We start from the raw sequence: 24507 nt of genomic DNA, 5'->3' as shown, positions 1-24507 counted from the left end.
TATAGCTATCTTAAAACTAGGAATACAGAATACTAATTTGAATTTTTTAACTAAAACTTATGCTTGGTCAAGATATTCAGAGGGTGGCTTATTTCCGCATCAGTGTAGCAGCAGTTGTATCAAGGACAGGGGAGAGACAGGGAAAGAAGAGCAAAACTTGCAACTTTCACTCGAAGGGGGAGGGGGGGGGGGTGGGGGGATCAGCGAAATAAATTTGCGCCTCAGTCTAGTAAGTCGTCGAGTACCGGATTGGCGGATGGTATTCTTCGGACCCGCGGGGAATCCTTCAAAAGTCAGCGGACCTCGAGTCGCTCTCGCTTCAGTTTCCTTCTATGCAGGCGTAGTGGTAAGGGCGACGGCGGTTACATAGTGGCACTCTGGAGCTGATCGGTTCCACAAGGCAGGAGGAAACTCTAAAAACGAGAAATAAAAGAGGAAGGCTAAATTGGGATATTTATCGTTTTTATGAAGGTATAAATAAGGGACATATAGGGGAAATCACGAGTTGCCAGCATATCTCGGACTGGTACATTGGGTGGTCTACCTCGGGCCCGAAGGGATTCCTTTAACTGAGACCTGGCGTCACAATACCCGGCGCATACCCAGACAACGTGTTCGATGTCGTGATAGCCCTCGTCACAAGCGCACAGACTACTCTCCGCAAGCCCAATACGCCGCAAATGCGCATCCATGGTGTAGTGATTGGACATAAGTCGGGACATTACGCGAATAAAATCCCGACCCACATCCATCCCCCCGAACCAAGGCTTCGTTGATACCTTTGGGATAATCGAATGTAGCCATCGTCCAAGTTCCCCATTGCTCCACGAGGTTTGCCAACTGTTGAGCGTCCTCTGACGACAAATACTAAAAAATTCGTTGAAGCAGATTGGTCTTTCGTATATGTCACCATTTAATGCGCCCGCCTTTGCTAATGAGTCGGCCTTTTCATTGCCCAGGATAGAACAATGAGAGGGGACCCAAACAAAGGTAATCTGATAAGATTTTTCAGATAACGTACACAAGGACTCCTGTATCATCCCCAGAAAATACGGGAGTTGCTTTTTAGGCTTCACCGCACGAAGAGCCTCGATAGAGCTGAGGCTGTCCGAAACGATGAAGTAGTGATCTGTGGGCAGAGTGTCGATGATCCCAAGGGTGTACTGAATTGCAGCTAACTCTGCGACGTAAACTGAAGCGGGATCATTGAGCTTGAATGAAGCGGTGATAGTATTGTTGAAGATACCGAAGCCAGTGGACCCATCGAGATTTGATCCGTCAGTGTAAAACATTTTGTCGCAGTCGACTTCTCGGAATTTATTATAAAATATATTGGGGATCACCTGCGGGCGTATATGGTCCGGGATTCCACGAATCTCTTCCTTCATGGATGTGTCGAAGAATACAGTAGAATCAGAAGTATCTAGGAAACGGACACGGTTGGGATTGTACGAAGAAGGATTGATGCTCTGTGCCATGTAGTCGAAGTACAAGGACATAAAACGGGTTTGAGAATTAAGCTCGACGAGCCTCTCGAAATTTTTAATTACCAACGGGTTCAGAATGTCGCATCGGATGAGCAATCGATATGAGAGTTCCCAAAATCGATTTTTTAGCGGAAGAACGCCCGCCAGCACTTCGAGACTCATCGTATGGGTCGAGTGCATGCAACCCAAGGCAATGCGCAAGCAACGATACTGGATTCTCTCCAGTTTGATGAAGTGTATGTTCGCAGCGGAGCGGAAACAGAAACACCCGTACTCCATCACCGACAATATCGTTGTTTGGTACAACCTGATCAGGTCTCCTGGGTGAGCACCCCACCATGTTCCAGTTATTGTTCGGAGAAAATTGATCCTTTGTTGGCATTTCTGTTTCAGATACCTAATGTGACATCCCCAGGTACCTTTAGAGTCGAACCAGACCCCGAGATATTTAAATGTGAAAACCTGGTTGATCGTTGAACCCATTAATAAAAGCTGGAGTTGCGCCGGCTCACGCTTCCTAGAAGAAACAACCAACTCAGTTTTCTCCGTGGAGAACTCAATACCCAGCTGAAGAGCCCAAGCAGACAAATTGTCCAAGGTATTTTGTAATGGTCCTTGCAAGTCGGCAGCTTTGGGCCCTGTAACAGAGACCACCCCGTCGTCTGCAAGTTGCCTTAGCGTGCATGAATTGGCCAGACAATCGTCAATGTCATTCACGTAAAAATTGTAGAGCAGGGGACTTAGACATGAGCCCTGGGGAAGACCCATGTAGCTAAATCGCGATGTTGTTAAATCGCCATGCGAAAAGTGCATGTGCTTTTCAGACAACAGGTTTAGCAAAAACTTATTTAAAATTGGTGAAAGACCATGCTGGTGCAGCTTCTCTGACAGAATGTTGATAGAAACTGAGTCAAAAGCCCCCTTAATATCCAAGAAGACTGATGCCATCTGCTCTTTGTTAGCATAGGCCATTTGGATTTCTGTAGAAAGCAACGCAAGGCAATCGTTCGTCCCTTTGCCTTTGCGGAAGCCAAATTGTGTATCTGACAGTAAGCCATTTGCTTCAACCCAATTGTCGAGGCGAAACAAGATCATTTTCTCGAACAACTTCCGAATACAGGACAGCATTGCAATCGGCCGATACGAGTTGTGGTCGGAGGCTGGTTTTCCTGGTTTTTGGATGGCGATGACCTTCACTTGCCTCCATTCATAAGGGACAATGTTACCCTCAAGAAACTTGTTAAATAAATTCAACAAGCGCCTTTTTGCAGTGTCAGGGAGATTCTTCAGTAAGTTGAATTTGATTCTGTCTAACCCTGGGGCGTTATTGTTGCACGATAAGAGAGCAAGTGAGAACTCCACCATCGAAAACGGTGTTTCGTTCGCGGTATCGTGAGGAGACGCGGCGCGGCACGTTTTCTGTACCGGGACAGAGTCCGGACAGATCTTCTTGGCGAAAGCGAATATCCAACGGTTTGAATATTCCACGTTCTCGTTGGTACTATTACGGTTACGCATACGTCGAGCCGTACCCCAAAGAGTGCTCATCGCTGTTTCTCTCGTTAACCCGTCGACGAACCGGCGCCAATAACTGCGTTTTTTGGCTTTCATTAGACTCTTCATTCGCCTTTCTAACGACGCGTACTGTTGATAGCTAGCGGGTAACCCGTCTTCCCGGAAGGCCTTATATGCAGTGGACTTTTCCGCGTACAGCTCTGAGCACTCTTTATCCCACCACAGGGTGGGAGACCGTCCATGGGTATTCGCGCTGGGTACTGGTTTAGTCTGAGCTTGATTCGCACTGTCGAGAATCAAGCCAGCCAAAAACCTGTACTCTTCCTCCGGAGGAAGTTCTTGAGTGGATTCGATTTTAACGGATATCGCGGTCGCGTAACTCTTCCAATCAATGTTCCGTGTGAGGTCATATGAGACATTGATTGTTTCCGATGGTCTTGAACCGTTAGCAATTGAAATCACGATAGGCAAATGATCGCTACCGTGGGGATCAGGGATCACCTTCCACATGCGATATCGAGCAAAGCGACAAATCCAACGCGCTTGCGCGTGCTGGTGGTGTAGGAATCCGCGTCATTTCTCCCGTGTTTAAGATGGTCATGTTGAAATTATCGCAAAGATCTTGGATTAATGTTGATCTATTTTCATCATGAAGACAGCCCCATACCGTACCGTGCGAGTTAAAGTCTCCCAGAACTAGCCGCGGAGCCGGTAAGGATTCCGTGATATTACAAAGCGTTCGGTGCCCTACCGAGGCTCTAGGAGGAATGTAGATGGAAGCAATGCAAAGGTCTTTACCTTTGATTAAAACTTGACAAGCGACAATTTCAATGCCTTGTGTCGAAGGGAGGTTAATTCGGTTGAAAGAATAGCATTTTTTGATCCCCAAAAGTACTCCATAGGGGTTTTCTCGATCCAGACGAATTATATTAAAGTCGTGGAAGTTGAGATTTATATCGGAAGTTAACCAAGTTTCACATAATGCGAAAGCATCACATTTTAAACTATTTAGTAAATATTTAAAGGAATCGATTTTCGGGAGGATGCTTCTGCTGTTCCACTGTAGAACAGTGATCGAATCGGTGACCTCGTTCGATGACTTAGCCATCGAAGGATACGATCGCTGCAAGGAGGGGCCATTTAGTAGTCAACTGCTTCAAAAATGTTTGCACTATAGGGAGAAAACCTATCAGAAGGCTTTTAAGAGGATCAGTAACATTGAAAGCTGTGAAAATTAAGTCCACTATGTCAGAAAATTTCATTAGTCCGCTACTGGACTGAGTATCTGTTTGAAAAAAGGGGACACTTGGGGTTTTGGATGTCCCTGGAAGTGGTGGGTACTCCTTGTTAGAATTAATATTTCCAAGTCCTGGAGCAAATTGCTTCGGCTTTTGTGCATCACTTCCGTTGGATTTATTGGTTGTAGATGGCGCACTCTGAGTGGACGACACCTTGGCACCCTTACGAGGCAATGTAGGGGAGACTGGATTTCTCCTCTTCCTGGATTCCCCTGGGTTAACCAAAGATGTTCCCTCTCGTGGGTCGTCAGATTCTTGCTCAAAGTTAGCCAAACCATCATAGGGATTTTCGGACAGGACAGATGGCGAAGCATTCTTTAGCATTTCTGCATTTGTACGCAGGACATGATTTAAGAGCATGTGAAGGGCCCCCGCAGCAAATACACTTTTCAGTTTCTTTGTCGCAAGAGTCATCCTCATGCTCTCCTTCGCATTTGCCGCATCGTTTCTTATTTCCACAATATGTGGCTGTGTGGCCCAACTGCTTGCAATTGTTGCAGTTCATGACCCGCGGTACGAACAGGCGAACTGGTAGGCGAACCTTGTCAAGGAGGATGTAGTTGGGAAGAGAGGACCCGGCGAATGTCACCCGAATCGAGCCTGATAGAGAGTAGGTAGTCTTACCTCCCTCGGTGATGGCGGTATACAATTGTTTGCATTCCAAGATCTTAATCTGTTGAAGTGAGGGGTCCTTAAAGCAGCCAACCCCGTGCTCCAACAGTTCTTCGCATTTCAGTCCCGGTTCGGACACTACCCCATCGATTTCACAGGCCACACAAGGCACGTACGCTTTAAATTCCCGCGTAAAGCGCTCACAGCAAGCAATCGCGTTTGCCTGGCCGAGATCATCCACTAGAACACGTATCTTGTTTGCCCGAACACGTGTTATCTGAGTTACGGCCGGGTAATTAGCAGTCAGATCTCGAGAAAGTTTTAATATATTAACCGGTTTCTCTCCGGTCCGAAAATTTACCACCCATGGCCCAGAGGAACCTTCTGGGTACTGCTTTATACGGGGAGCAATGCGAGTATTAGGGGGATCAGGGACTTCCATGATTACATCAGATGGTATTTCGCCCTCGGCCATTTAAGCACGAGGGCAGAGCGTTATATAAACGGGAATGTGTCTTATTATTTGATTACAAGGTAGAGTAAAAGTAGGGAAAAGGAAAAAAAGCAAACGAGGAAAAAAAATAAAGCAAAACTTATCTGCAAACAACGTCGATTGTTCCGCACCAGCGAAAACAATGTACTGGATTTACTGCCGGCACCAGCAGAATGGCAGCTAATGAACGAACAAAGGATGACCTTGAATCACTGAAATTTACACACCGAACACCACTGTGAAATATAACGATCCGTTCCGTTCAAAGGTTGGGAGACGTATGTTTCGAACCACTTATGTGCTATCCCTCCGATACCAAATCGCTCTAAAGTTTTCAAAAGTAAAGGTCTCGAAATTGTCTCAAAAGCGCGTTTCAGATCCAAAAATACAGCAAAAATAGTTTCTTTAACCTCGATTTTCTCTTTCCATTTTGCTAACACTAGATTCAAAGCGGTTGCTTTTGTGAAAGTGAATATGGTAACTTGTGTGAAAGAGTGCGTAAACATCAATCGGTTAAATCGTGTGAAATACTTTACTTTTCGTTGAAAACTTTGTGGGCGCCTATTGCTAATCTAAATATCATTCAGATAAGTATAGTGTGTAGTCATGCAGACTATTATTGCTCTGTGATTTTCAGATTTCATTTCGCTGCGGCTGGCTTTATAAGCTTGCCCGCAGTGGAAGACGCAGTGTTATATTGTTCTTTGGTATTGTCCCGCTTCTCCAGCTGTAGTTTAATTTGCCTATAATGAGCGGCCTGTGTGCAAAGTGTACGAGCACGGTGAGTCTCGCCGAAGGCCTGGTTGTATGTCTTTTTTGCGGTGATAAATATCATCAAAAATGTTCCGGGCCAACAAAGGCCATGGTAAATTGGGTGGCTGATAATGCAAGTCTTTGCTACAAGTGTGCGAAGTGTTTATCAGATCAGTCTTCTGGTGCGCAGGATGTTAGTTCGATATCCATTGAGTTGCATAAGAAGATGGAACAATTCGCTTCCATTTTTGAGTCTCTCACTGATGCCCGAAAAAACATCGATGCACAGATAAACATCGCAGTAGAAAACGGAATAGAAAAACTGATCAGGTCTTTCAACAACTCTCTCGAGAGTAAATTGGCTAGCTTGGAAAACAGTGTTGCCAAAAAGTTGGAAGATTTGAAAAGTTGTTTAAATGAAAATGTTAAGCGTGAAATTGAATTAGTTGGAATGAACAGAAAGAGGAATTTTAGTAATAGGAAGGTTCATTCTGAATCTGACGGGAATCCCAGTAGAAAACGAAAAATTTTGACGAATAAAGAAGATGAACCGATGTTAATTGAAATAGACGATGATGGAAATAATGACGAGGTTTTTGATAAAAATAGTAGAATTACTTACGCGAATGTTTTGTCGGGAGCTACTGGGACGAATAAAATTAGAACTAGAAGTCAAACGACACGTAAGGCTCGCCCGGTCATTGTGATTAAACCAGTCGAGCCGTTGCAATCGAGTGACGAGACGAGGAATGAATTAAAAAATAAATTAGATCCAAAGGTGCACAAAATTAGCAACTTTAAAAACGGTAAAGATGGCTCGATTATTGTGTAGTGTGCAACTCGGGATAATATTGAATCGGTGAAAGAAAACATTGTAAGCAATCTGGGTGAAAGTATAATGCTGTTATACCGACACCCGGTAAACCGAAGTTGAAAATAATGGGGATGAGTGATCGATACTCTGAGGAAGTTTTCGTTGACTTATTAAAGAATCAGAATGAGGGCATTCCGGTCGATTATGTTAAAGTTGTTGCCAATTTTGAAAATCCACGCTTCAAGTATAACAAATACAATGTTATAATTGAAGTTGATAAGAACACTTATAGCAGCCTGATGTCAGCCCGTACGATGAACATTGGTTGGGATAGGTGTTCTGTTTCAGAGGCCTTTAACGTGCTGCGCTGCTTCAACTGTGGAGAATTTGGTCATAAGAGTACGGGATGCGTTAATAAAGAAACATGCTCCAGATGTAATGGAGCACATAGAACATCTGAATGCTCGTCAACGGATTTTAAATGTGTAAATTGTATAAAAAAGAATAGTGAACGCAAAATGAATTTGGACGTAAACCATGCGGCATTTAGTAAGCAGTGTTCAGTATATCGGAGACAGCTAGAATCGAAAAAAAGCAACGTTTTGTTGAGTGAATAGCAACTAACAAACGGGAGGCTGTCTGAAATATTATGTTTAAATATAGCTGGGTTGTCTACAAACTTTGTTGCAATGCGACATCTTGTAGAAAACAAACGTCCATTGTTGGTTTTTCTATCAGAAACACATATTGTTAATACTGATGCATTTGATCAGTATAGCATTCCGGGTTATAAAGTTGCTTTTTGCCTATCTCATTCCAGACATACCGGTGGAGTTGCTATTTACGCCAAAGAATCGATTAAATTCAACGTTCGGTTAAACGAAGCAGTTGATAATAATTGGTTCTTGGGTATATCAGTTGAAAGAGGCATGCAGATGGGAAACTTTGCAGTAGTATACCATTCTCCTAGTTCTAGCGATCGACGATTTTTAGAAATTTTAGAAAACTGGTGGGAGAATTTCGTTGATTTAAGTAAACTTAATGTAATTTCGGGCGATTTCAATATTGATTGGCTCAACGATCAAAATTCGAATCAGTTGAAGCAGTTGGCAGAGTTTTTCAATTTCAAGCAAACGGTTAGTGAGTTTACAAGAATTTCCAGACACAGTAGAACATTGATAGATCACGTGTATTCCAATTTTGATGGGGTTCATTCGTATGTAGAGGCCGATTGTAAAATTTCAGATCATGAGACAATTTCAATTTTGCTGGAGAGTGAACCAAACCGTGAGGAGGATAAAGTTAAAATTAAGTGCTGGAAAAGATATTCGAAACAAGCCATGTCTCAACTGGTTTCGAGAAGCCTGGATTTTATGGAATTAAATGGAAATTTGGATAACAAGGCAGCTGTTCTAACTAATGTGTTAAAAGAGTGTACAAATAGTTTAGTTTCTCAAAAGTATATTAATATAAATAACTCGAACAGCTGGTACTCTTTAGATCTTTTGCGCCTGAAACGTAAAAGGGATAAAAAGTACAAGAAATTTTGCAGAACTAATAGTGAACGTCTTTGGAATCGGTACACACACGCGCGAAATATTTATTCACGAGCTTTGGAAAACACCAAATGTGAGTACATTCAAAGGAAGATCGATCAAAACAACAGCAAAGAGTTATGGAAAATCCTAAAGAATTTAATTAAACCTAAACCTAGTTCCTCGCAGTCCATAACTTTTAACGGGGTAGAAGAACAATCTGAGCAAATAATAGCTGAAAAATTGAACAGTTATTTCGTTAACAGTGTGCAACTGATCAATCAAAGTATTGAGCTGGTCAGTGAACCTGCGGAAATAACACAGCCGGTTAATATTAACTGTAGATTTGATGGATTTCACCCAATCACTTTTGAACAATTGAAAGATATTTGTTTTTCTTTGGGAAAATCGGCTGGTATCGATAATGTCAATGCAAAAGTGATACAGGATTGCTTTCATGTCATCGGACACGATCTGCTGGACCTTGTAAATGAATCGCTACAAACTGGGCACGTGCCGACAGTTTGGAAGGAATCACTTGTGATTCCTATTCCCAAAGTTACTGGAACGGATAAAGCCGAAGAGTACCGCCCCATTAACATGTTGCACACATTAGAGAAAATTTTAGAACTTGTTGTTAAGGGCCAGCTGATGAGTTATTTGAATAATAATAATTTGCTAATTCCGGAGCAATCGGGATACCGAGAGGGACACTCTTGCGAAACCGCTTTGAATCTAGTGTTAGCAAAATGGAAAGAGAAAATCGAGGTTAAAGAAACTATTTTTGCTGTATTTTTGGATCTGAAACGCGCTTTTGAGACAATTTCGAGACCATTACTTTTGAAAACTTTAGAGCGATTTGGTATCGGAGGGATAGCGCATAAGTGGTTTGAAAACTATTTATGTGATAGAACTCAGAAAACTAGTTTTAACGATTTTGTATCTAGTCCTCTCGGCAATCCTCTTGGAGTGCCGCAAGGTAGTGTCTTAGGTCCTATTTTATTTATTATGTATATAAATGACATGAGGCGAGTTTTACGATTTTGTGACTTAAATTTGTTTGCTGACGACACTGTTCTGTTCATTGCAGCTAAGGATATAGATGAAGCCGTGGCGCATTTGAACGAAGATTTGCATTCCCTTGCTCGTTGGTTAAAATTTAAACAATTAAAGTTAAATGTTGCTAAAACTAAATATATGATCATCTCTTCGGCTAATACTAGGCCTGACGTTAACGTTGAAATAAATGGTGAGACTATTGATCGCGTTAGTGAATTAAAATATCTTGGAATAATCATTGATGACAAGTTAACCTTTAAGTCTCACATCGACAATGTCATCAAAAAGATTGCTAAAAAGTATGGTATATTGTGTCGTCTGAAAAATGATTTAACAATTAGTAGTAAAATTTTATTATATAAATCTATTGTTTCACCACATATTGACTTCTGCCCATCCATTTTGTTTCTTGCCAATCAAACACAAATATTGAGGTTACAGCGATTGCAAAATAGAATCATGCGATTAATTTTAAAATGTAACAGATACACTTCCTCTAGTTTCATGCTAAGCGCATTACAATGGCTCTCTGTGAAGCAAAGAATTTATTACTTAACAATGGTGTTCATTTTTAAAATTATTAATGGAATGCTGCCTCGATATTTGTGTGATCGAATTGAAAGAGGAAGTGATGTGCATAGGTACAACACTAGAAACGCGTCGGATCCAAGAACACCAAACTTTTTATTTAGTAGATCACAGAACTCCTTGTTGTACAAAGGAATAAGTTTTTTCAATTCGATGCCTAGGCATATTAAACGTGCAGCAACATTAGCGGAATTCAAAACACTATGTATTTCACACGTAAAATCTGCTTTGTAGACAGATTTGTTGAATTTTTATATTTTGGAGTTATTTGAATAACTATGTAATACCACGAAGATTGTATTTTTTTTCTCTTCTATTATTTGCATTTAGTCACACTAAGTTATTATATTCGCTATGATGATGATGGATTTTTGTTACTTGTTTATTAAAGTTATTAAAAAATAATGAGATGTCTACAAAAGTCTGATCCACGCGCGCGCTAAGCAGATAGAGACTAACTTGAAATCGAACATGGTGACCAGCACTAAAAGCTCATCGGGTTGAATCGAAGCTTTTAGACTTTTGTTGTGATCAGGGTCTGATTTGATGATGGAGTTGTGTTGACTTTGCTCGACAATAGAGTTAAGTTCGGTTATTGCTGCGATAGTGGTAATAACGGAGTTAGCTCGTTGAGTATGGGGCTTGATGACTCCTTCTGATAACTACTAGATATCGGGTTCAATTCCTGATCAATCAAGGATGTTCTCGGATAGGAGTAGCCCTTGATTGCCTTGGGTTAATGGTAGGAAACTTTCAATAAAGGGGTCTGATGTGGATGATATAACTCGACCGGACTCTGCACTGCCACTAGGCTCGTCACTGCTCACCTTAGCAGGTGGTAGTACCGATGTCTTGGTCAGGCGGGAGGAGTCTTACAGAGAATTATCGGAAATGGAAGCTATTGGGTTCAATTCCCGATTCTATCAAGTATCTTCCCGGAATGGAAATTTTCTTGATGGACCCTAGTTGTTGGCGGAATATTCGAAATGTATCTGGTTACGTTCTTTTGAAGGAAAGCTATGTCTGCAAATTGAACCAGTCCGTTTCTTTTTGTTAACTGGTTTTGTTATGGATCAAAATATTAACTATCTTTTAGATAAATCGTTCAGCTCACACCTTTGTGGGGGTATGAGGTGGGACCGTCATCATCATCATCAAGAGTGTCCCTCTCGGTATCCCGATTGCTCCGGAATTAGCAAATTATTATTATTCAAATAACTCATCAGCTGGCCCTTAACAACAAGTTCTAAAATTTTCTCTAATGTGTGCAACATGTTAATGGGGCGGTACTCTTCGGCCTTATCCGTCCCAGTAACTTTGGGAATAGGAATCACAAGTGATTCCTTCCAAACTGTCGGCACGTGCCCAGTTTGTAGTGATTCATTTACAAGGTCCAGGAGCTGGTATCCGACGACATGAAAGCAATCCTGTATCACTTTTGCCTTGACATTATCGATACCAGCCGATTTTCCCAAAGAAAAACAAATATCTTTCAATTGTTCAAAAGTGATTGGGTGAAATCCATCAAATCTACAGTTAATATTAATCGGCTGTGTTATTTCCACAGGTTCACTGACCAGCTTAATACTTTGATTGATCAGCTGGACACTGTTAACGAAATAACTGTTCAATTTTTCAGCTATTCTTTGTTCAGATTGTTCTTCTATCCCGTTAAGAGTTATGGACTGCGAGGAACTATGTTTAGGTTTAATTAAATTCGTTAGGATTTTCCATAACTCTTTGTTGTTGTTTTGATGTTGATCGATCTTCCTTTGAATATATTCACATTTGGTCTTCTTCAAGGTCCGTGAATAAATATTTCGCGCGTGTGTGTACCGATTCCAAAGACGTTCACTATTAGTTCTGCAAAATTTCTTGTACTTTTTATCCCTTTTACGTTTAAGGTGCAAAAGATCTAAAGAGTACCAGCTGTTCGAGTTATTTGAATTAACAAACTTTTGAGAAACTAAACTATGTGTACAATCTTTTAATAGTGGTCAAAATGTGTAAATTCATGCCTTTAATTATTTAGCGGGAAAACTATAAGGTTTTGTGTTTTGGTGACTTCGGAAAAGTTGTTGGAATTACCAGGGCGGATTTTCAGAAGTAGACAGCCATGTTCCAAAATACAGTGTAAAGACATTTCTGAAATCTAACTTTTTACTGGTAGCAGATAGACAGTTTCAGTCTTCGTCAAAGTTGTAGAGAATATTATTTTTAGCAAATCTTTCATAAGAACTGACTCTCTAACTATAGCCGTTCCAATGTTATGCGGTGTTTTCATTAGGACCCCCTTCAAAATTGGTTTTTTCATGATAACTCTTGTCGTATTTATTTCTCCACAAATATGTGTTCCGCAATGTTTTAGATATTACGAAAATGCACAACTTTGTTGAATATTTCAAGACGATATTATGTTTTTGGAGAGAGTTACAGCTTTTTTTATGATTAATATTATCAAACTTCATAGCCAGTTTTCTCAAAAAGTTGCAAAAATATGCAGATGAAATATTGTTATTTTGAAACTATCATAAATCTCCTACAAAATCCTGAGGGAATGGTTTGTATCCGATAGTATCCTACGATGTTATGATTGAATGAAAGTGCTAGTAATCGGGGCGATCATATGTGTTATTTTGAATATTTAAAAATAAGATAAACATAAACAAAATTCATTAATATAACGATAGTTTAAATTTCTTCTGCTGACTCGTCTGAACTGGCATTGTCAGATGAATTGCTACCTTTGTCATCATAAATCAGCATAGCCTTCGCATCAGCTGAAAGCGATTTAAGTGTTGCTTTGGGTAGTTCTCGAATACCTGTCACTACAGGGTCGGAAGACAACAGTAATCGCTTAAAAAGATCCTCGTTGGCTAGAACTCGTGATGATTTTCTCGTGTGTTCACTTCTGTATCGTCTAAGATCTTTGTTCCGAGACTCCTGTGCTTCTTCAGAAAGCTGACCAATTGGAACCAGAAACGTTTCGATCACCTGCGATCCATGGATCAAAATTTTATGGACGCTGGCCGGCATGTAATACCACGGATATTATGCCACAAGTTGCTTTGCAGTTTCCATAGCGTATTCCCCAAATTTCTTACAATGTACTTTATGTCCAGATGCCATCACCTGAAGAATGTTTCCGCAACGTTTCAGCACGGTCACATCGATTCCAGTAATCTCAGCAGTTTTTTCGGCAAAGGAGAAAAATTTACGCGCCGTATTTCCGTCGTTCGACGTACCTGATCCTCCCGAACGCGGTTTATCAATTATAAATTGATGTTGAATTCGCTTTTTTCGTTCGACCATCTTCTCGCGGTTCACGCCTCGTGCCTGCCATGTTTTGATTTCCAAACGGTATGCAACGTGAAGAAAATACTCCATGAATCTGATCCAGGCGTGTAGAGTAGATAACCCGAATTGAAATGCATCAGTATTTACATCAAGCTTCTTAATACTTGCAATGTTGTTCATCATTTTTGGTATAGCTTGACAAATATAGCACTTTTGTGAAGATTTGGTCGCAGTTAACGCGTTACATATTTTGCCGTCAAACATTGTTAATACCATTTTGTAAGAAATCCTTACCAGACGCTCATTTTTTAAAACTTTCGTTGGTTGTAATTTGTCAATTTGCTGATCGAAATACACCCGCTCCCTTACCGAAATTTCAAAAGATTCAGCTACAAACTGTATTCGAAGCGGTCGACAGTAGCGCGTTGACGATGGACGTGGATTTTGGAATAACACTTTTCCGTTATATTCGGCTACTATTGGAACGATTGAAGTCATGAAAAGATTTGCATCACTTTTCGAACCATCATCCTCTTGAAACGTTTGTTTGTATTCCGCATGATCAGCGCTGCCATCAAATCCCCACTTTACGGTCAGTTCGATCCTTAGGAGTTCATCGTCCGAGAAATACTGTAGGTTTTCGCTATTCGCTTCTACTATGCGGTTTGACGTATGATCAAGAAGCTTCTGCAAGTCAACTTCGACAGAACACTCGGTAACAGTTATGGATGGTTCATCGGGGTAACATTTTTGTTTCTCGGCGATAACTTTAGTGTATGATGGGTATATATTAACATTTCGTACTTTTGCACCTTTCTGAATTTTAATATAACTCGCTTTCGTAAGATTGCATTCGACGATCAAGGACAATGCTTCAGCTCTAGTGTATCGGATTTCTTGTGCTTTCTTCCATGAACGTTGCATTTTAGAAGCCCGAGTGGGAGTTGTTTGCGTTGCCTCTTTAACAACCAAAGCTGCTGATAAATCCCCTGACTCTCGAAATTTCATCTGTGTCGCAAAAGCTAACTCATCAGAGGAATGTTTGGATCGCAAGATTGATGTTTTGATGCGCTTCACTTTGTCAGTGCTTTCCAAAAAGGGCAGAGTTTTTCCTCCTCGACAAGTTTCAATAGGCTTTGTATTTATTTTATTTTAAATGTATCCGGGTAGTCTGAACGAACTGTTGAAGTAATCAGTATTGTATTTTAGAGCAATAGATTCATTTCGATGATGTCTAAGCCATAAATTATTGAAATATTTGCAGACAGTCGAAGCAATTCTTTCAGTTTCGCATGCAACATATGGCATATCATCAGGAACTATGCGATAAGCTTTGAAAATTGCCTGGCAGATTTTATATAATTTTTTACTATGATCGCCTTTGGTTTTTTTCCAAAGCAGAAACAGCTGACGTTTACTGATTTCGACTACACAAAAAAAGAAAATTTATGTTGAATAACAAACAGATACACCAGGGTATTTGAAACATTAAGATGCTATATTCAAATATCTAATTCACAAAACATTAAATAGCAGCGACAAATGTACGAGCATAGAATAGAAAGAAAACGTCAATGACAGATAACGAAATTGCCTAAATAAAATGTTGCGTTGCTTTCACAGATTTCAATACACTAAACAAATATTCATGGTAACCATCAGTTAGCACTTACCCGCAATATTTGAATACATAATTCAAATTAATTACACCGCACCGCGTGATCAGAAAATGTAAGTGATTTTTTCAGCATTTGAAAACCAATTTGATTTATAACTCAGGTTCCTTTGTTTTAAAATTTTTTTTAGTTACGTAACAGATAGACGCTTCTTCAGAATGAGTTTGTATATTTGTGTAACGCCTCCCATGAGCACCAAGCATCGGAGTGTCGCCAAAAAAACTCATATACTCACAGTTTCATTTATTCATAGCATCTTAGGATACTATCGGATACAAACCATTCCTTCAGGATTTTGTAGGAGATTTATGATAGTTTCAAAATAACAATATTTCATCTGCATATTTTTGCAACTTTTTGAGAAAACTGGCTATGAAGTTTGATAATATTAATCATAAAAAAGCTGTAACTCTCTCCTAAAACATAATATCGTCTTGAAATATTCAACAAAGTTATGCATTTTCGTAATATCTAAAACATTGCGGAACACATATTTGTAGAGAAAAAAATACGACAAGAGTTATCATGAAAAAACCAATTTTGAAGGGGGTCCCAATGAAAACACCGCATAACATTGGAACGGCTATAGTTAGAGAGTCATTTCTTATGAAAGATTTGCTAAAAATAATATTCTCTACAACTTTGACGAAGACTGAAACTGTCTATCTGCTACCAGTAAAAAGTTAGATTTCAGAAATGTCTTTACACTGTATTTTGGAACATGGCTGTCTACTTCTGAAAATCCGCCCTGGTAACTCCAACAACTTTTCCGAAGTCACCAAAACACAAAACCTTATAGTTTTCCCGCTAAATAATTAAAGGCATGAATTTACACATTTTGACCACTGTGCGTTTGTTAGAACAGCTGCCTTGTTATCCAAATTTCCATTCAATTCCGTAAGATCCATGCTTCTCGAAATAAGTTGAGACATAGCTTGTTTCGAATATCTTTTCCAGCACTTGATTTTAACTTTATCCTCTTCACGGTTAGGTTCATTCTCCAGTAAAATTGAAATTGTCTCATGGTCTGAAATTTTACAATCGGCCTCTACATATGAATAAATCCCATCAAAATTGGAATACACGTGATCTAGCAATGTTCTACTATGTCTGGAAATTCTTGTAAACTCACTAACCGTTTGCTTGAAATTGAAAAACTCTACCAACTGCTTCAACTGATTCGAATTTTGATCATTGAGCCAATCAATATTGAAATCGCCCGAAATTACATTAAGTTTACTTAAGTCAACGAAATTCTCCCACCAGTTTTCTAAAATTTCTAAAAACCGTCGATCGCTTGAACTAGGAGAATGGTATACTACTGCAAAATTTCCCATCTGCAAGCCTCTTTCAACTGATATACCCAAGAACCAATTATTATCAACTGCTTCGTTTAACCGAACGTTGAATTTAATCGATTCTTTGGCGTAAATAGCAACTCCACCGGTATGTCTGGAATGAGATAGGCAAAAAGCAACTTTATAACCCGAAATGCTATACTGATCAAATGCATCAGCATCAACAATATGTGTTTCTGTTATTAAAACCAACAATGGACGTTTGTTTTCTACAAGATGTCGCATTGCGACAAAGTTTGTAGATAACCCAGCTATATTTAAATACAATGTATCAGATAACCTCTCGTTTGTTAGTTGCTATTCACTTGACAAAACGTTGCTTTTTTCAATTCTAGCCGTCTCCGATATACTGAACACTGCTTACTAAATGCCGCATGATTTACGTCCAAATTCATTTTACGTTCATTATTCTTTTTAATACAATTAACGCATTTAAAATCCGTTGACGAGCATCCAGATGTTCTATGTGCTCCATTAAATCTGGAGCATGTTTCTTTATTCACGCATCCCGTGCTTTTATGACCATATTCTCCACAGTTGAAGCAGCGCAGCACGTTAAAGGCCTCAAAAACAGAACACCTATCCCAACCAATTTTTACCACACGGGCTGACATCAGGCTGCTATAAGTGTCCTTATCAACTTCAATCATAACATTGTATTTAATATATTTGAAGCGTGGATTTTGGAAATTGGCAACAACTTTAACATATTCAAACGGAATACCCTCATTCTGACTCTTCAATAAGTCAATGAAGACTTCTTCAGAGTATCGATCACTCATCCCCATTATTTTTAACTTCGGTTTACCGGGTATCGGTATAACAGCATTATACTTTTCACCCAGATTGCTTACAATGTTTTCTTTCACTGATTCAATATTATCCCGAGTTGCACACTCCACAATAATCGAGCCATCTTTACCGTTTTTGAAGTTGCTAATTTTGTGCACCTTTGGATCTAATTTATTTTTTAATTCATTCCTCGTGTCGTCACTCGATTGCAACGGCTCGACTGGTTTAATCACAATGACCGGGCGAGCCTTACGTTTCGTTTGACTTCTAGTTCTAATTTTATTCGTCCCTGTAGCTCCCGACAAAACATTTGCGTAAGTAATTCTACTATTTTTATCAAAAACCTCGTCATTATTTCCATCTTCGTCTATTTCAATTAACATCGGTTCATCTTCTTTATTCGTCAAAATTTTTCGTTTTCTACTGGGATTCCCGTCAGATTCAGAATGAACCTTCCCATTACTAAAATTCTAAACGAACCAGACCAGTTTTTAAAATCAATGATAGTAATGACTCGGACTGTTTGGAAGATTTTTCTAATTATAATGTGGGTGGAGAAGATGACGAACTATTATCATGCAGCATAGGGGGAGTGCCCATTGTGATGTTAATCGACTCTGGGTCGAAACATAATTTAATCGATGATACTACGTGGGAATTGATGAAATTAAGGGATGTAAAGATATTCAACCAACGATTCGATCAAGATAAAAGATTCTTAGCGTACGGCCGAGTCCCCTTGAAACTGATAACTGTTTTTGACGCCGACTTAGAAGTGGACGATAATGGAAAGCTTTTGAAAACAAAAACGTCGTTTTTTGTCATTGAAAAAGGACAACAACCTCTCCTCGGAAAAATAATCGCACAAAAATTGGGAGTGCTAAGAATTGGACTACCTAGCAGTCATGCAAATTCGGTTAGACGAATCGTTAATACAAACAAAACCTTTCCAAAGATGAAGGGAATCAAATTGAGTCTGCCCGTTGATAGGAGTGTACCGCCCATTATACAGCCCTTGCGACGTTTCCCAATTTTGTTATTAGAAAAGGTTAAGCAGAAGATATATGAGCTTCTCGAGCAGGGTTGCCAAAATTAACTTTGTATTTTTGTCCTAAAAAATCTTTTCATCTATATTTACTCTTCGAAAAATCTGTGTCGATATATGTATCAAATCAGTTGAGTCCTTTAACCTTTTGCTGGATTATCTACCGAAGATATTATTTCCTGTGGTTCAAATCAGTCAAGCAAGCACCTGTTTACATTTTCATAAAAAAACACTACAAATCGTTCTGATATTTTACATCCAGAAACTTGAGCTTTACCGATGTGCACAATGGAAAAATAATTTTTGTCTGCATTTAATGACTTGTTGATATATAATGTTATATACATTAAGTTGATCAATGTAGCTATCGAATTTTCGGACAAAAAATTGAGAATTAACAAGTCACAGAGCATAACAATTAACGTTTCTGGAAGTAGACTTCAGCCAGGCGTTTGCTGGGTGCTAACCTGAGTGTATTACAAACCTTTACCTTTCAAAATGAGCGACCACTCTCAAAAGTGAAGATATATTTTAATTAGGCTGTGTACGCAGACGAAGTCGACATGAATAATGCATTTTACTGTGAGCCGTGTTTACCAACACTGCCACTAAACTGTGAAGCAATGTTTGTAAACACGGCTCACAGTAGTCATTTTTAAGTCTACTTCGCCAGCGTGCACATCCTAATATGGAGGGCTAAGCTGAGAGGGACACAGAGGAAATATTACTGAAACTGAAAAAAATCTTTCTAAAAATAGTTTTTGTAGCATCATTTTGTAAGATAAAAATAGATCTCTGAAGGCCTGAGGAGATTTCTTGTTGGTGCTATTTGCACACCCCTCCACTAGCTAGTCAAGTTCTGTAGTCTGCGTGACAAATCATCGCCCAGGCTACTACTACTTATCGAATGTAAACAGCAGTCATTCGTTGTGAGTCGTCTGCCGATCGAGACGTAGTTGAAAAAGGCCGGGACTTGGCTAGTTCATTAATTTAATTAATAATGTGTACTAATATAAAAGTTTACATTTCAGAAGTGGGATCTCTTACGCATAATTAGTGTGGTAAGTTTAGGGCGCTCTACCCTTCTTGAAAAAGCCTTTAATGATGCCGCTCCGGTAAGCCTATGATTTGGTCGAAAGTGCGCATTAGAATTCATAGAAATGTGTGCGAACGACCATGCATAGATATTTGTCACTGCACGGTTAGACGCTTATCGTTTTAGTTAAACCAAAATAAGTTGATGTGTGTAAGACTTGGGCGCCCATAAATGCGAGTATATGAGAGAATGACTGTGAATGTGTGTTAAGTGCCGAACTATCCATATATGTGTAAGTGTTAACACGAGATATCACACTATTAACGCAATTCTCGAAAAAACGCCATTGTTAATTTTTTCCTTGATCGGAACGGACGCCACGTTGCAAATTGCGTTGCACTATTTTACTTAATAGGCGTCAGGTTAATTTATATTCGCAAATCGTAAAACATTATTCTTTATTGTGAACTCTTGTGTAGGTAAAAATTGAACTAACTGCGGTAAGTGCCAAAGTTTTCTACAATCAACCAACAATAATTGAAATAATAAATCAAATGTATTCCTGGTAATAGTCATTATGAATTCGTGGAACCGACCGCGCCCCAATCCTCGTTTGCAGAGGAATGTGGAAGTTCAAGAGATGGGCCTCACCATGCGCTCAAATGAAGTGGAAGTAATCATATCGGAGTTCGATCCCGACAGCAGTCGCGATCAGTCGTCCGAAGAGTGGCTCAATGAAATAGATTCTATGGCAGAGATTTTCGGATGGGAACCTAGACGAACGATGCTGTACGCTTGTATGCGATTGAAAGGGCCTGCCAAATTCTGGTATGATGGTTGCAAACAAGAGCTTCGTACTTGGGAGATTTTCCGAGAGAGATTTCTGGAGAATTTCCCTACTGTCATTGACACCGCTGGCATCCACAAAAAATTGATAAATTTGAAGCGAAAACCGGATCAGTCAGAGGAGTCGTACTTTCACGAAACGGTGGCCCTGGGTCGAAAAATAAGATTATCGGATGACCTCATTAAGAACTATCTGATTAAGGGTCTCCCATATGCATCCACTCGTGCAGTTATGGCACAAGATCCTGCAGTTACGTTGCCGCAATTTTTAAACGCATTGATTCGTGTCGAACGAGCGACAAAAGAGGGCGAAAAACGTAATGTCGGTCCGAGCGGACGAGTTGATCTCAACAGGACACCAGGCAGGAGATCAACAGAATGCATACCACGTTTGGATGCTACACCTCGTAACATGACTCCAGTTAGATCCGTACCCAACACCGGTTCCTTCAAAAGTGCCACTCCAACCCCATTAAGTCACAAAAGGCAATGTTTTATTTGTCGGGCGGAAGATCATCTGGCACGGAAATGCCCCCAAAGAAAGGATTTTCGTTCCGGGGTGGCACTGAACCGCACCACCATGTAAACAATGTGGTTTACACGAAGCTCGCTGTCATCAAAGGATATCATGTGTTTATCGATTTGGGTAGTGATCGAACATTAACGGAACGGATTTCAAAAAAACTTCAGCTAAATATCGAGAACGATGCGTCGATATTACGAGGATTCGCTGGAGGTGAGTGTAAAACAATCTGTGCAGTGACGGAAACAGTCCAAATAGATGACTTTGTCAATGAAATTAAGATTCTGATTGTTCCTAATGATGCGATGAAGTACGACATGTTAGTTGGAGATGACTTTTTCCGTAAAAAGAGGGTATCCGTTGTGAAGACTGTGGATACAATAACCATCCTATCCGATGACCCTGTTGTAATGAACGTCGAAGTAGACACGATAACAACTGCTAGGGCACCGTTGACAATTGGCGATTTGAATGTAGAACCTTTCGCATCACCTAACTCGACATCGAAACTATTAGACCTACTTAATCGGTATCGCCATTGTTTCGCGGTAGACTTAAGCGAAATTGGTTGCACGGATATCGAAACAATGAATATTACGTTGAAAGAGGATAAAATCGTAAGGCATGTGCCGTATCGAGTGGCCTACGGTCAGCGAAAATACTTGCAGGAGGAAATAAGGAACCTTTTGAAGAATGATATTATCGAGGAGTCATCATCAGAGTTCGCCAGCCCATTGGTAATCGTCCCTAAGCGCACAGGAGACTATCGAATGTGTGTGGATTATCGCATGCTAAACGCCATAGTTCAAAAGGAGTACTTTCCTACGAATCGTGTGGAAGAAGAGATTCATAACTTGAGCGGGAAGCGCGTATTCACATTGCTCGAAATGATGAATGGTTACTTGCAAATTGGTGTTGATGAAAATTCTCGTAAGTACACAGCCTTCGTCACACCAGACGGCCAATACCAATACAAACGCGTACCATTTGGACTTTCCAACTCTGTCAGTGTCTTCGGGAGAGTCATGAGCAAAATCAGTCAACCTTTGAGAGACAAAGGTATTTCGTTCTACATGGACGATGTAGTGATTTCCACGGAAACCGAAGAGGAAAATTTGGAAGTGCTAGAGCTCTTCCTAGTCGAGGTATCTAAGTCGGGAATGACCCTTAAAGTGAGTAAGTGCGAATTTTTCAAAAGATCGATTGTGTATCTAGGACACGGTAGTGCTGAAGGCTGCGTAACGCCAGGCGAAACGAAAACTGAGGCCGTCGAAAAGTTCCCCATTCCCACTGATGCGCGATAGAGATGGTCGGGTTCGGGTTTTTGGACCCGAAACCCGGACCCGACCCGAACCCGACGGGTTTCGGGTCGGGTACGGGTTCTATAAATTTAAGCTTCTCGGGTTTGGGTTGGGTTCCGGGTTTTCAAATTTGGAAATCTCGGGTTCGGGTCGGGTCCGGGTTTTTGCAATTTTGAACTTTCGGGCTCGGGTCGGGTTCGGGTTTTTCAAATTAGAAATGATCGGGGTCGGGTCGGGTTCGGGTTTTGAACAAAACAACCCAACCATTTCTTGATGCAGTTGGCGTCTGTACACAAAACCCAGTGTCTTTTTGTAGTAGTGTATTATACTTCTTGATACGAATGTATGACACATATAACCGTTCTAAATGTTAGCACATTTGAATCGCTAGAATTCGTCGTTGTTTTCTGGTGCTCAAATATTGTATTTTTTCATTCTTGTATAAAATTCCCTCTCTTCAGATTCGCAAGCTACCTGAATTATTTTTGTTTTTAAACGAACATTCATTTTAGAGTATTCAACAATACGTTTCAAATCTAAAATCTTTTTGCAATTTATTTGTCATGATAATTAGTAACAAACCAAGTCCACAGAAATTTCTCGGAAAATATTGGTTCAACTTTTTATTATAAATTTCGATAGGTACTTTAAAACTGATACTTAGGCCGCGGTTAGAGTAAACGCGTGAAACTCGGCTAAAGCCTACAGCAAATCGTATCTACAGCATAGCGAGTGAAAATCTAAGGGAAGTAGAGACAATAAAAAACTATCTATTGATCCGCTCCTGATTGGTCGTTTTGACAGTCGCGAGAAATGGAAAAGTGGGTGTCGCGAGTATACTGAATAGTAAAACTTTTTGCTACATATTGAATTATAATTGTTTTAACTATGTATATTATAAATAGAAACATGAATTAAAATGATAATTAAATTTCAAGGCAGCACGATTTGTATATTCTTGGCATAGTTGCGATCCACGAGATGCTTTTCAACCATTGCGTTGCGTTGCGTTGCGTTGCGAAGCACGGTGCTATTCGTAGATTGCATACTAACGATTATCATGTTGCCTATAGGTAGCTCAACTCATCTTGCTTGTGAGATAAATGATCGGGAATGAACTTTATCTCTTATGAGCTCAGTAAACCAATAGCATGAGAATCGTTATTGCCGGCCACGACCATCTTCACCGATACTTAGGATAGGGTAGGAAATGTTGATGTAATACCTACTTAAGGAAGGCCCCCGACTCAGCGACGCTTCCATAGATATTACGGAGTTGGATTGAAGGACAGGTACAGGTCTAGGATTCGCCACAAGCAGGCAATGCGACCACAAAATGAATATGTTTTATGCGGTGGGATGGTTAATCTCCGAGTACACGTATACTCAGAGCAAAAAGATATTTAGTTATGATTTTTCTTGTATTTAAACTCTGGATAGCCGGCCATCAAGAGTGATTTAGTTTTTCCCTAAACTACAGCAATTTGAACTCCAAACAGCCGGCCGTAGGAGTATTGCTAAAAGCGCGAGCTAGTCTGCTATAAATATTCGTTTGAGAATTGGGTAGTAGGAACACAAGTCAAGAGTATTTTTAATGTGCACTTTCAAATAAAACCACAACTTAGTCTATCCTCATATCGAGTCATAGCCACCGCGGGCTGAACCTACCTCCAACCTCTAAGGCAAAGTTTCGTCGGACCACCGATCGCGATCTACTTTCAAATATCCAGTGTATGCACATATATACACACATGTGTGCATGCCTGTAAACATACATATGAAAAGACGCATGTATACATGCATACATACGCACTCAAGCACACATTCACACACATATATTTGCACACACACATATTTGCACATATACATATATACCCATACGCGTTTAACAGCGCCAGATGAGAAGCCATCGCTGCAGCGCTGTACAGAATATGGGTCCTCGATCTATGACCGATCCTGAAGAGCTATTAATTGTATAACGGAACGTGAGCTTTCACCTTGTTTCTATACACGACATTCAAAGAACTGTAGAATACAACGAAAAGCGACTATTTTTTCTGACTCATGAGTTTTTTTTATGGTAGGAACCATGTAGTTAAAGTCTTCGTAATATAGCTAATATAACAATAATCGCACGCGTCGTTATGCTAACCGGAGTGCATCCTGCGAGGTATAAAATAAGTACACTGCTGGCCAATAAAATAGGTGTGAGGTAAAAATACATGAAATTTTGAGTTTTCTCTAAAAATATTTTTTTATTCCAATATTTTATAGTTAGGCACAGTCGTAAATATGAAAAGGAGCAGTTTAATTTGTAAATTAATTGTTATGCTTTACCGGAACTCTCTCTTCCCCATGAAATCCATAAAAGCACCTGGTCAATGAAATAGGTGTATTGTAATCCATTGCATTAAAATTTTTCAAATCCAATGATTTTAAGACTTTAATATTTTTAACAACTAGTAGCCTGTGTAACCTC

General features: G+C 40.0%; 1 protein-coding gene across 1 annotated transcript; it reads left to right on the top strand.

The window, feature by feature from the left end:
- The first annotated feature begins 19935 nt into the window (after positions 1-19935).
- On the top strand, positions 19936-22031 carry LOC131675860 (uncharacterized). The gene is made up of 2 exons (XM_058954995.1): positions 19936-20786; positions 20855-22031. The coding sequence occupies exons 1-2, from the start codon at positions 19936-19938 to the stop codon at positions 22029-22031; spliced, it is 2028 nt and encodes a 675-aa protein (XP_058810978.1).
- The last annotated feature ends 2476 nt before the right edge of the window (positions 22032-24507 follow it).

This window comes from Topomyia yanbarensis, chromosome 1, assembly GCF_030247195.1.
Source record: "Topomyia yanbarensis strain Yona2022 chromosome 1, ASM3024719v1, whole genome shotgun sequence".
NCBI classification, from domain to species: domain Eukaryota; kingdom Metazoa; phylum Arthropoda; class Insecta; order Diptera; family Culicidae; genus Topomyia; species Topomyia yanbarensis.
The sequence above is the reverse complement of the archived record's forward strand: the minus strand, read 5'-3'. Positions and strand labels throughout refer to the sequence as shown.

Excerpts from the sequence above, each read along its gene's own strand:
- LOC131675860 (XM_058954995.1), top strand. The coding sequence starts at position 19,936 with ATGAATTCGTGGAACCGACCGCGCCCCAATCCTCGTTTGCAGAGGAAT. Across the intron at positions 20,787-20,854 it reads GCACTGAACCGCACCACCAT|TGATCGAACATTAACGGAAC; the intron begins GTAAACAATGTG and ends CGATTTGGGTAG.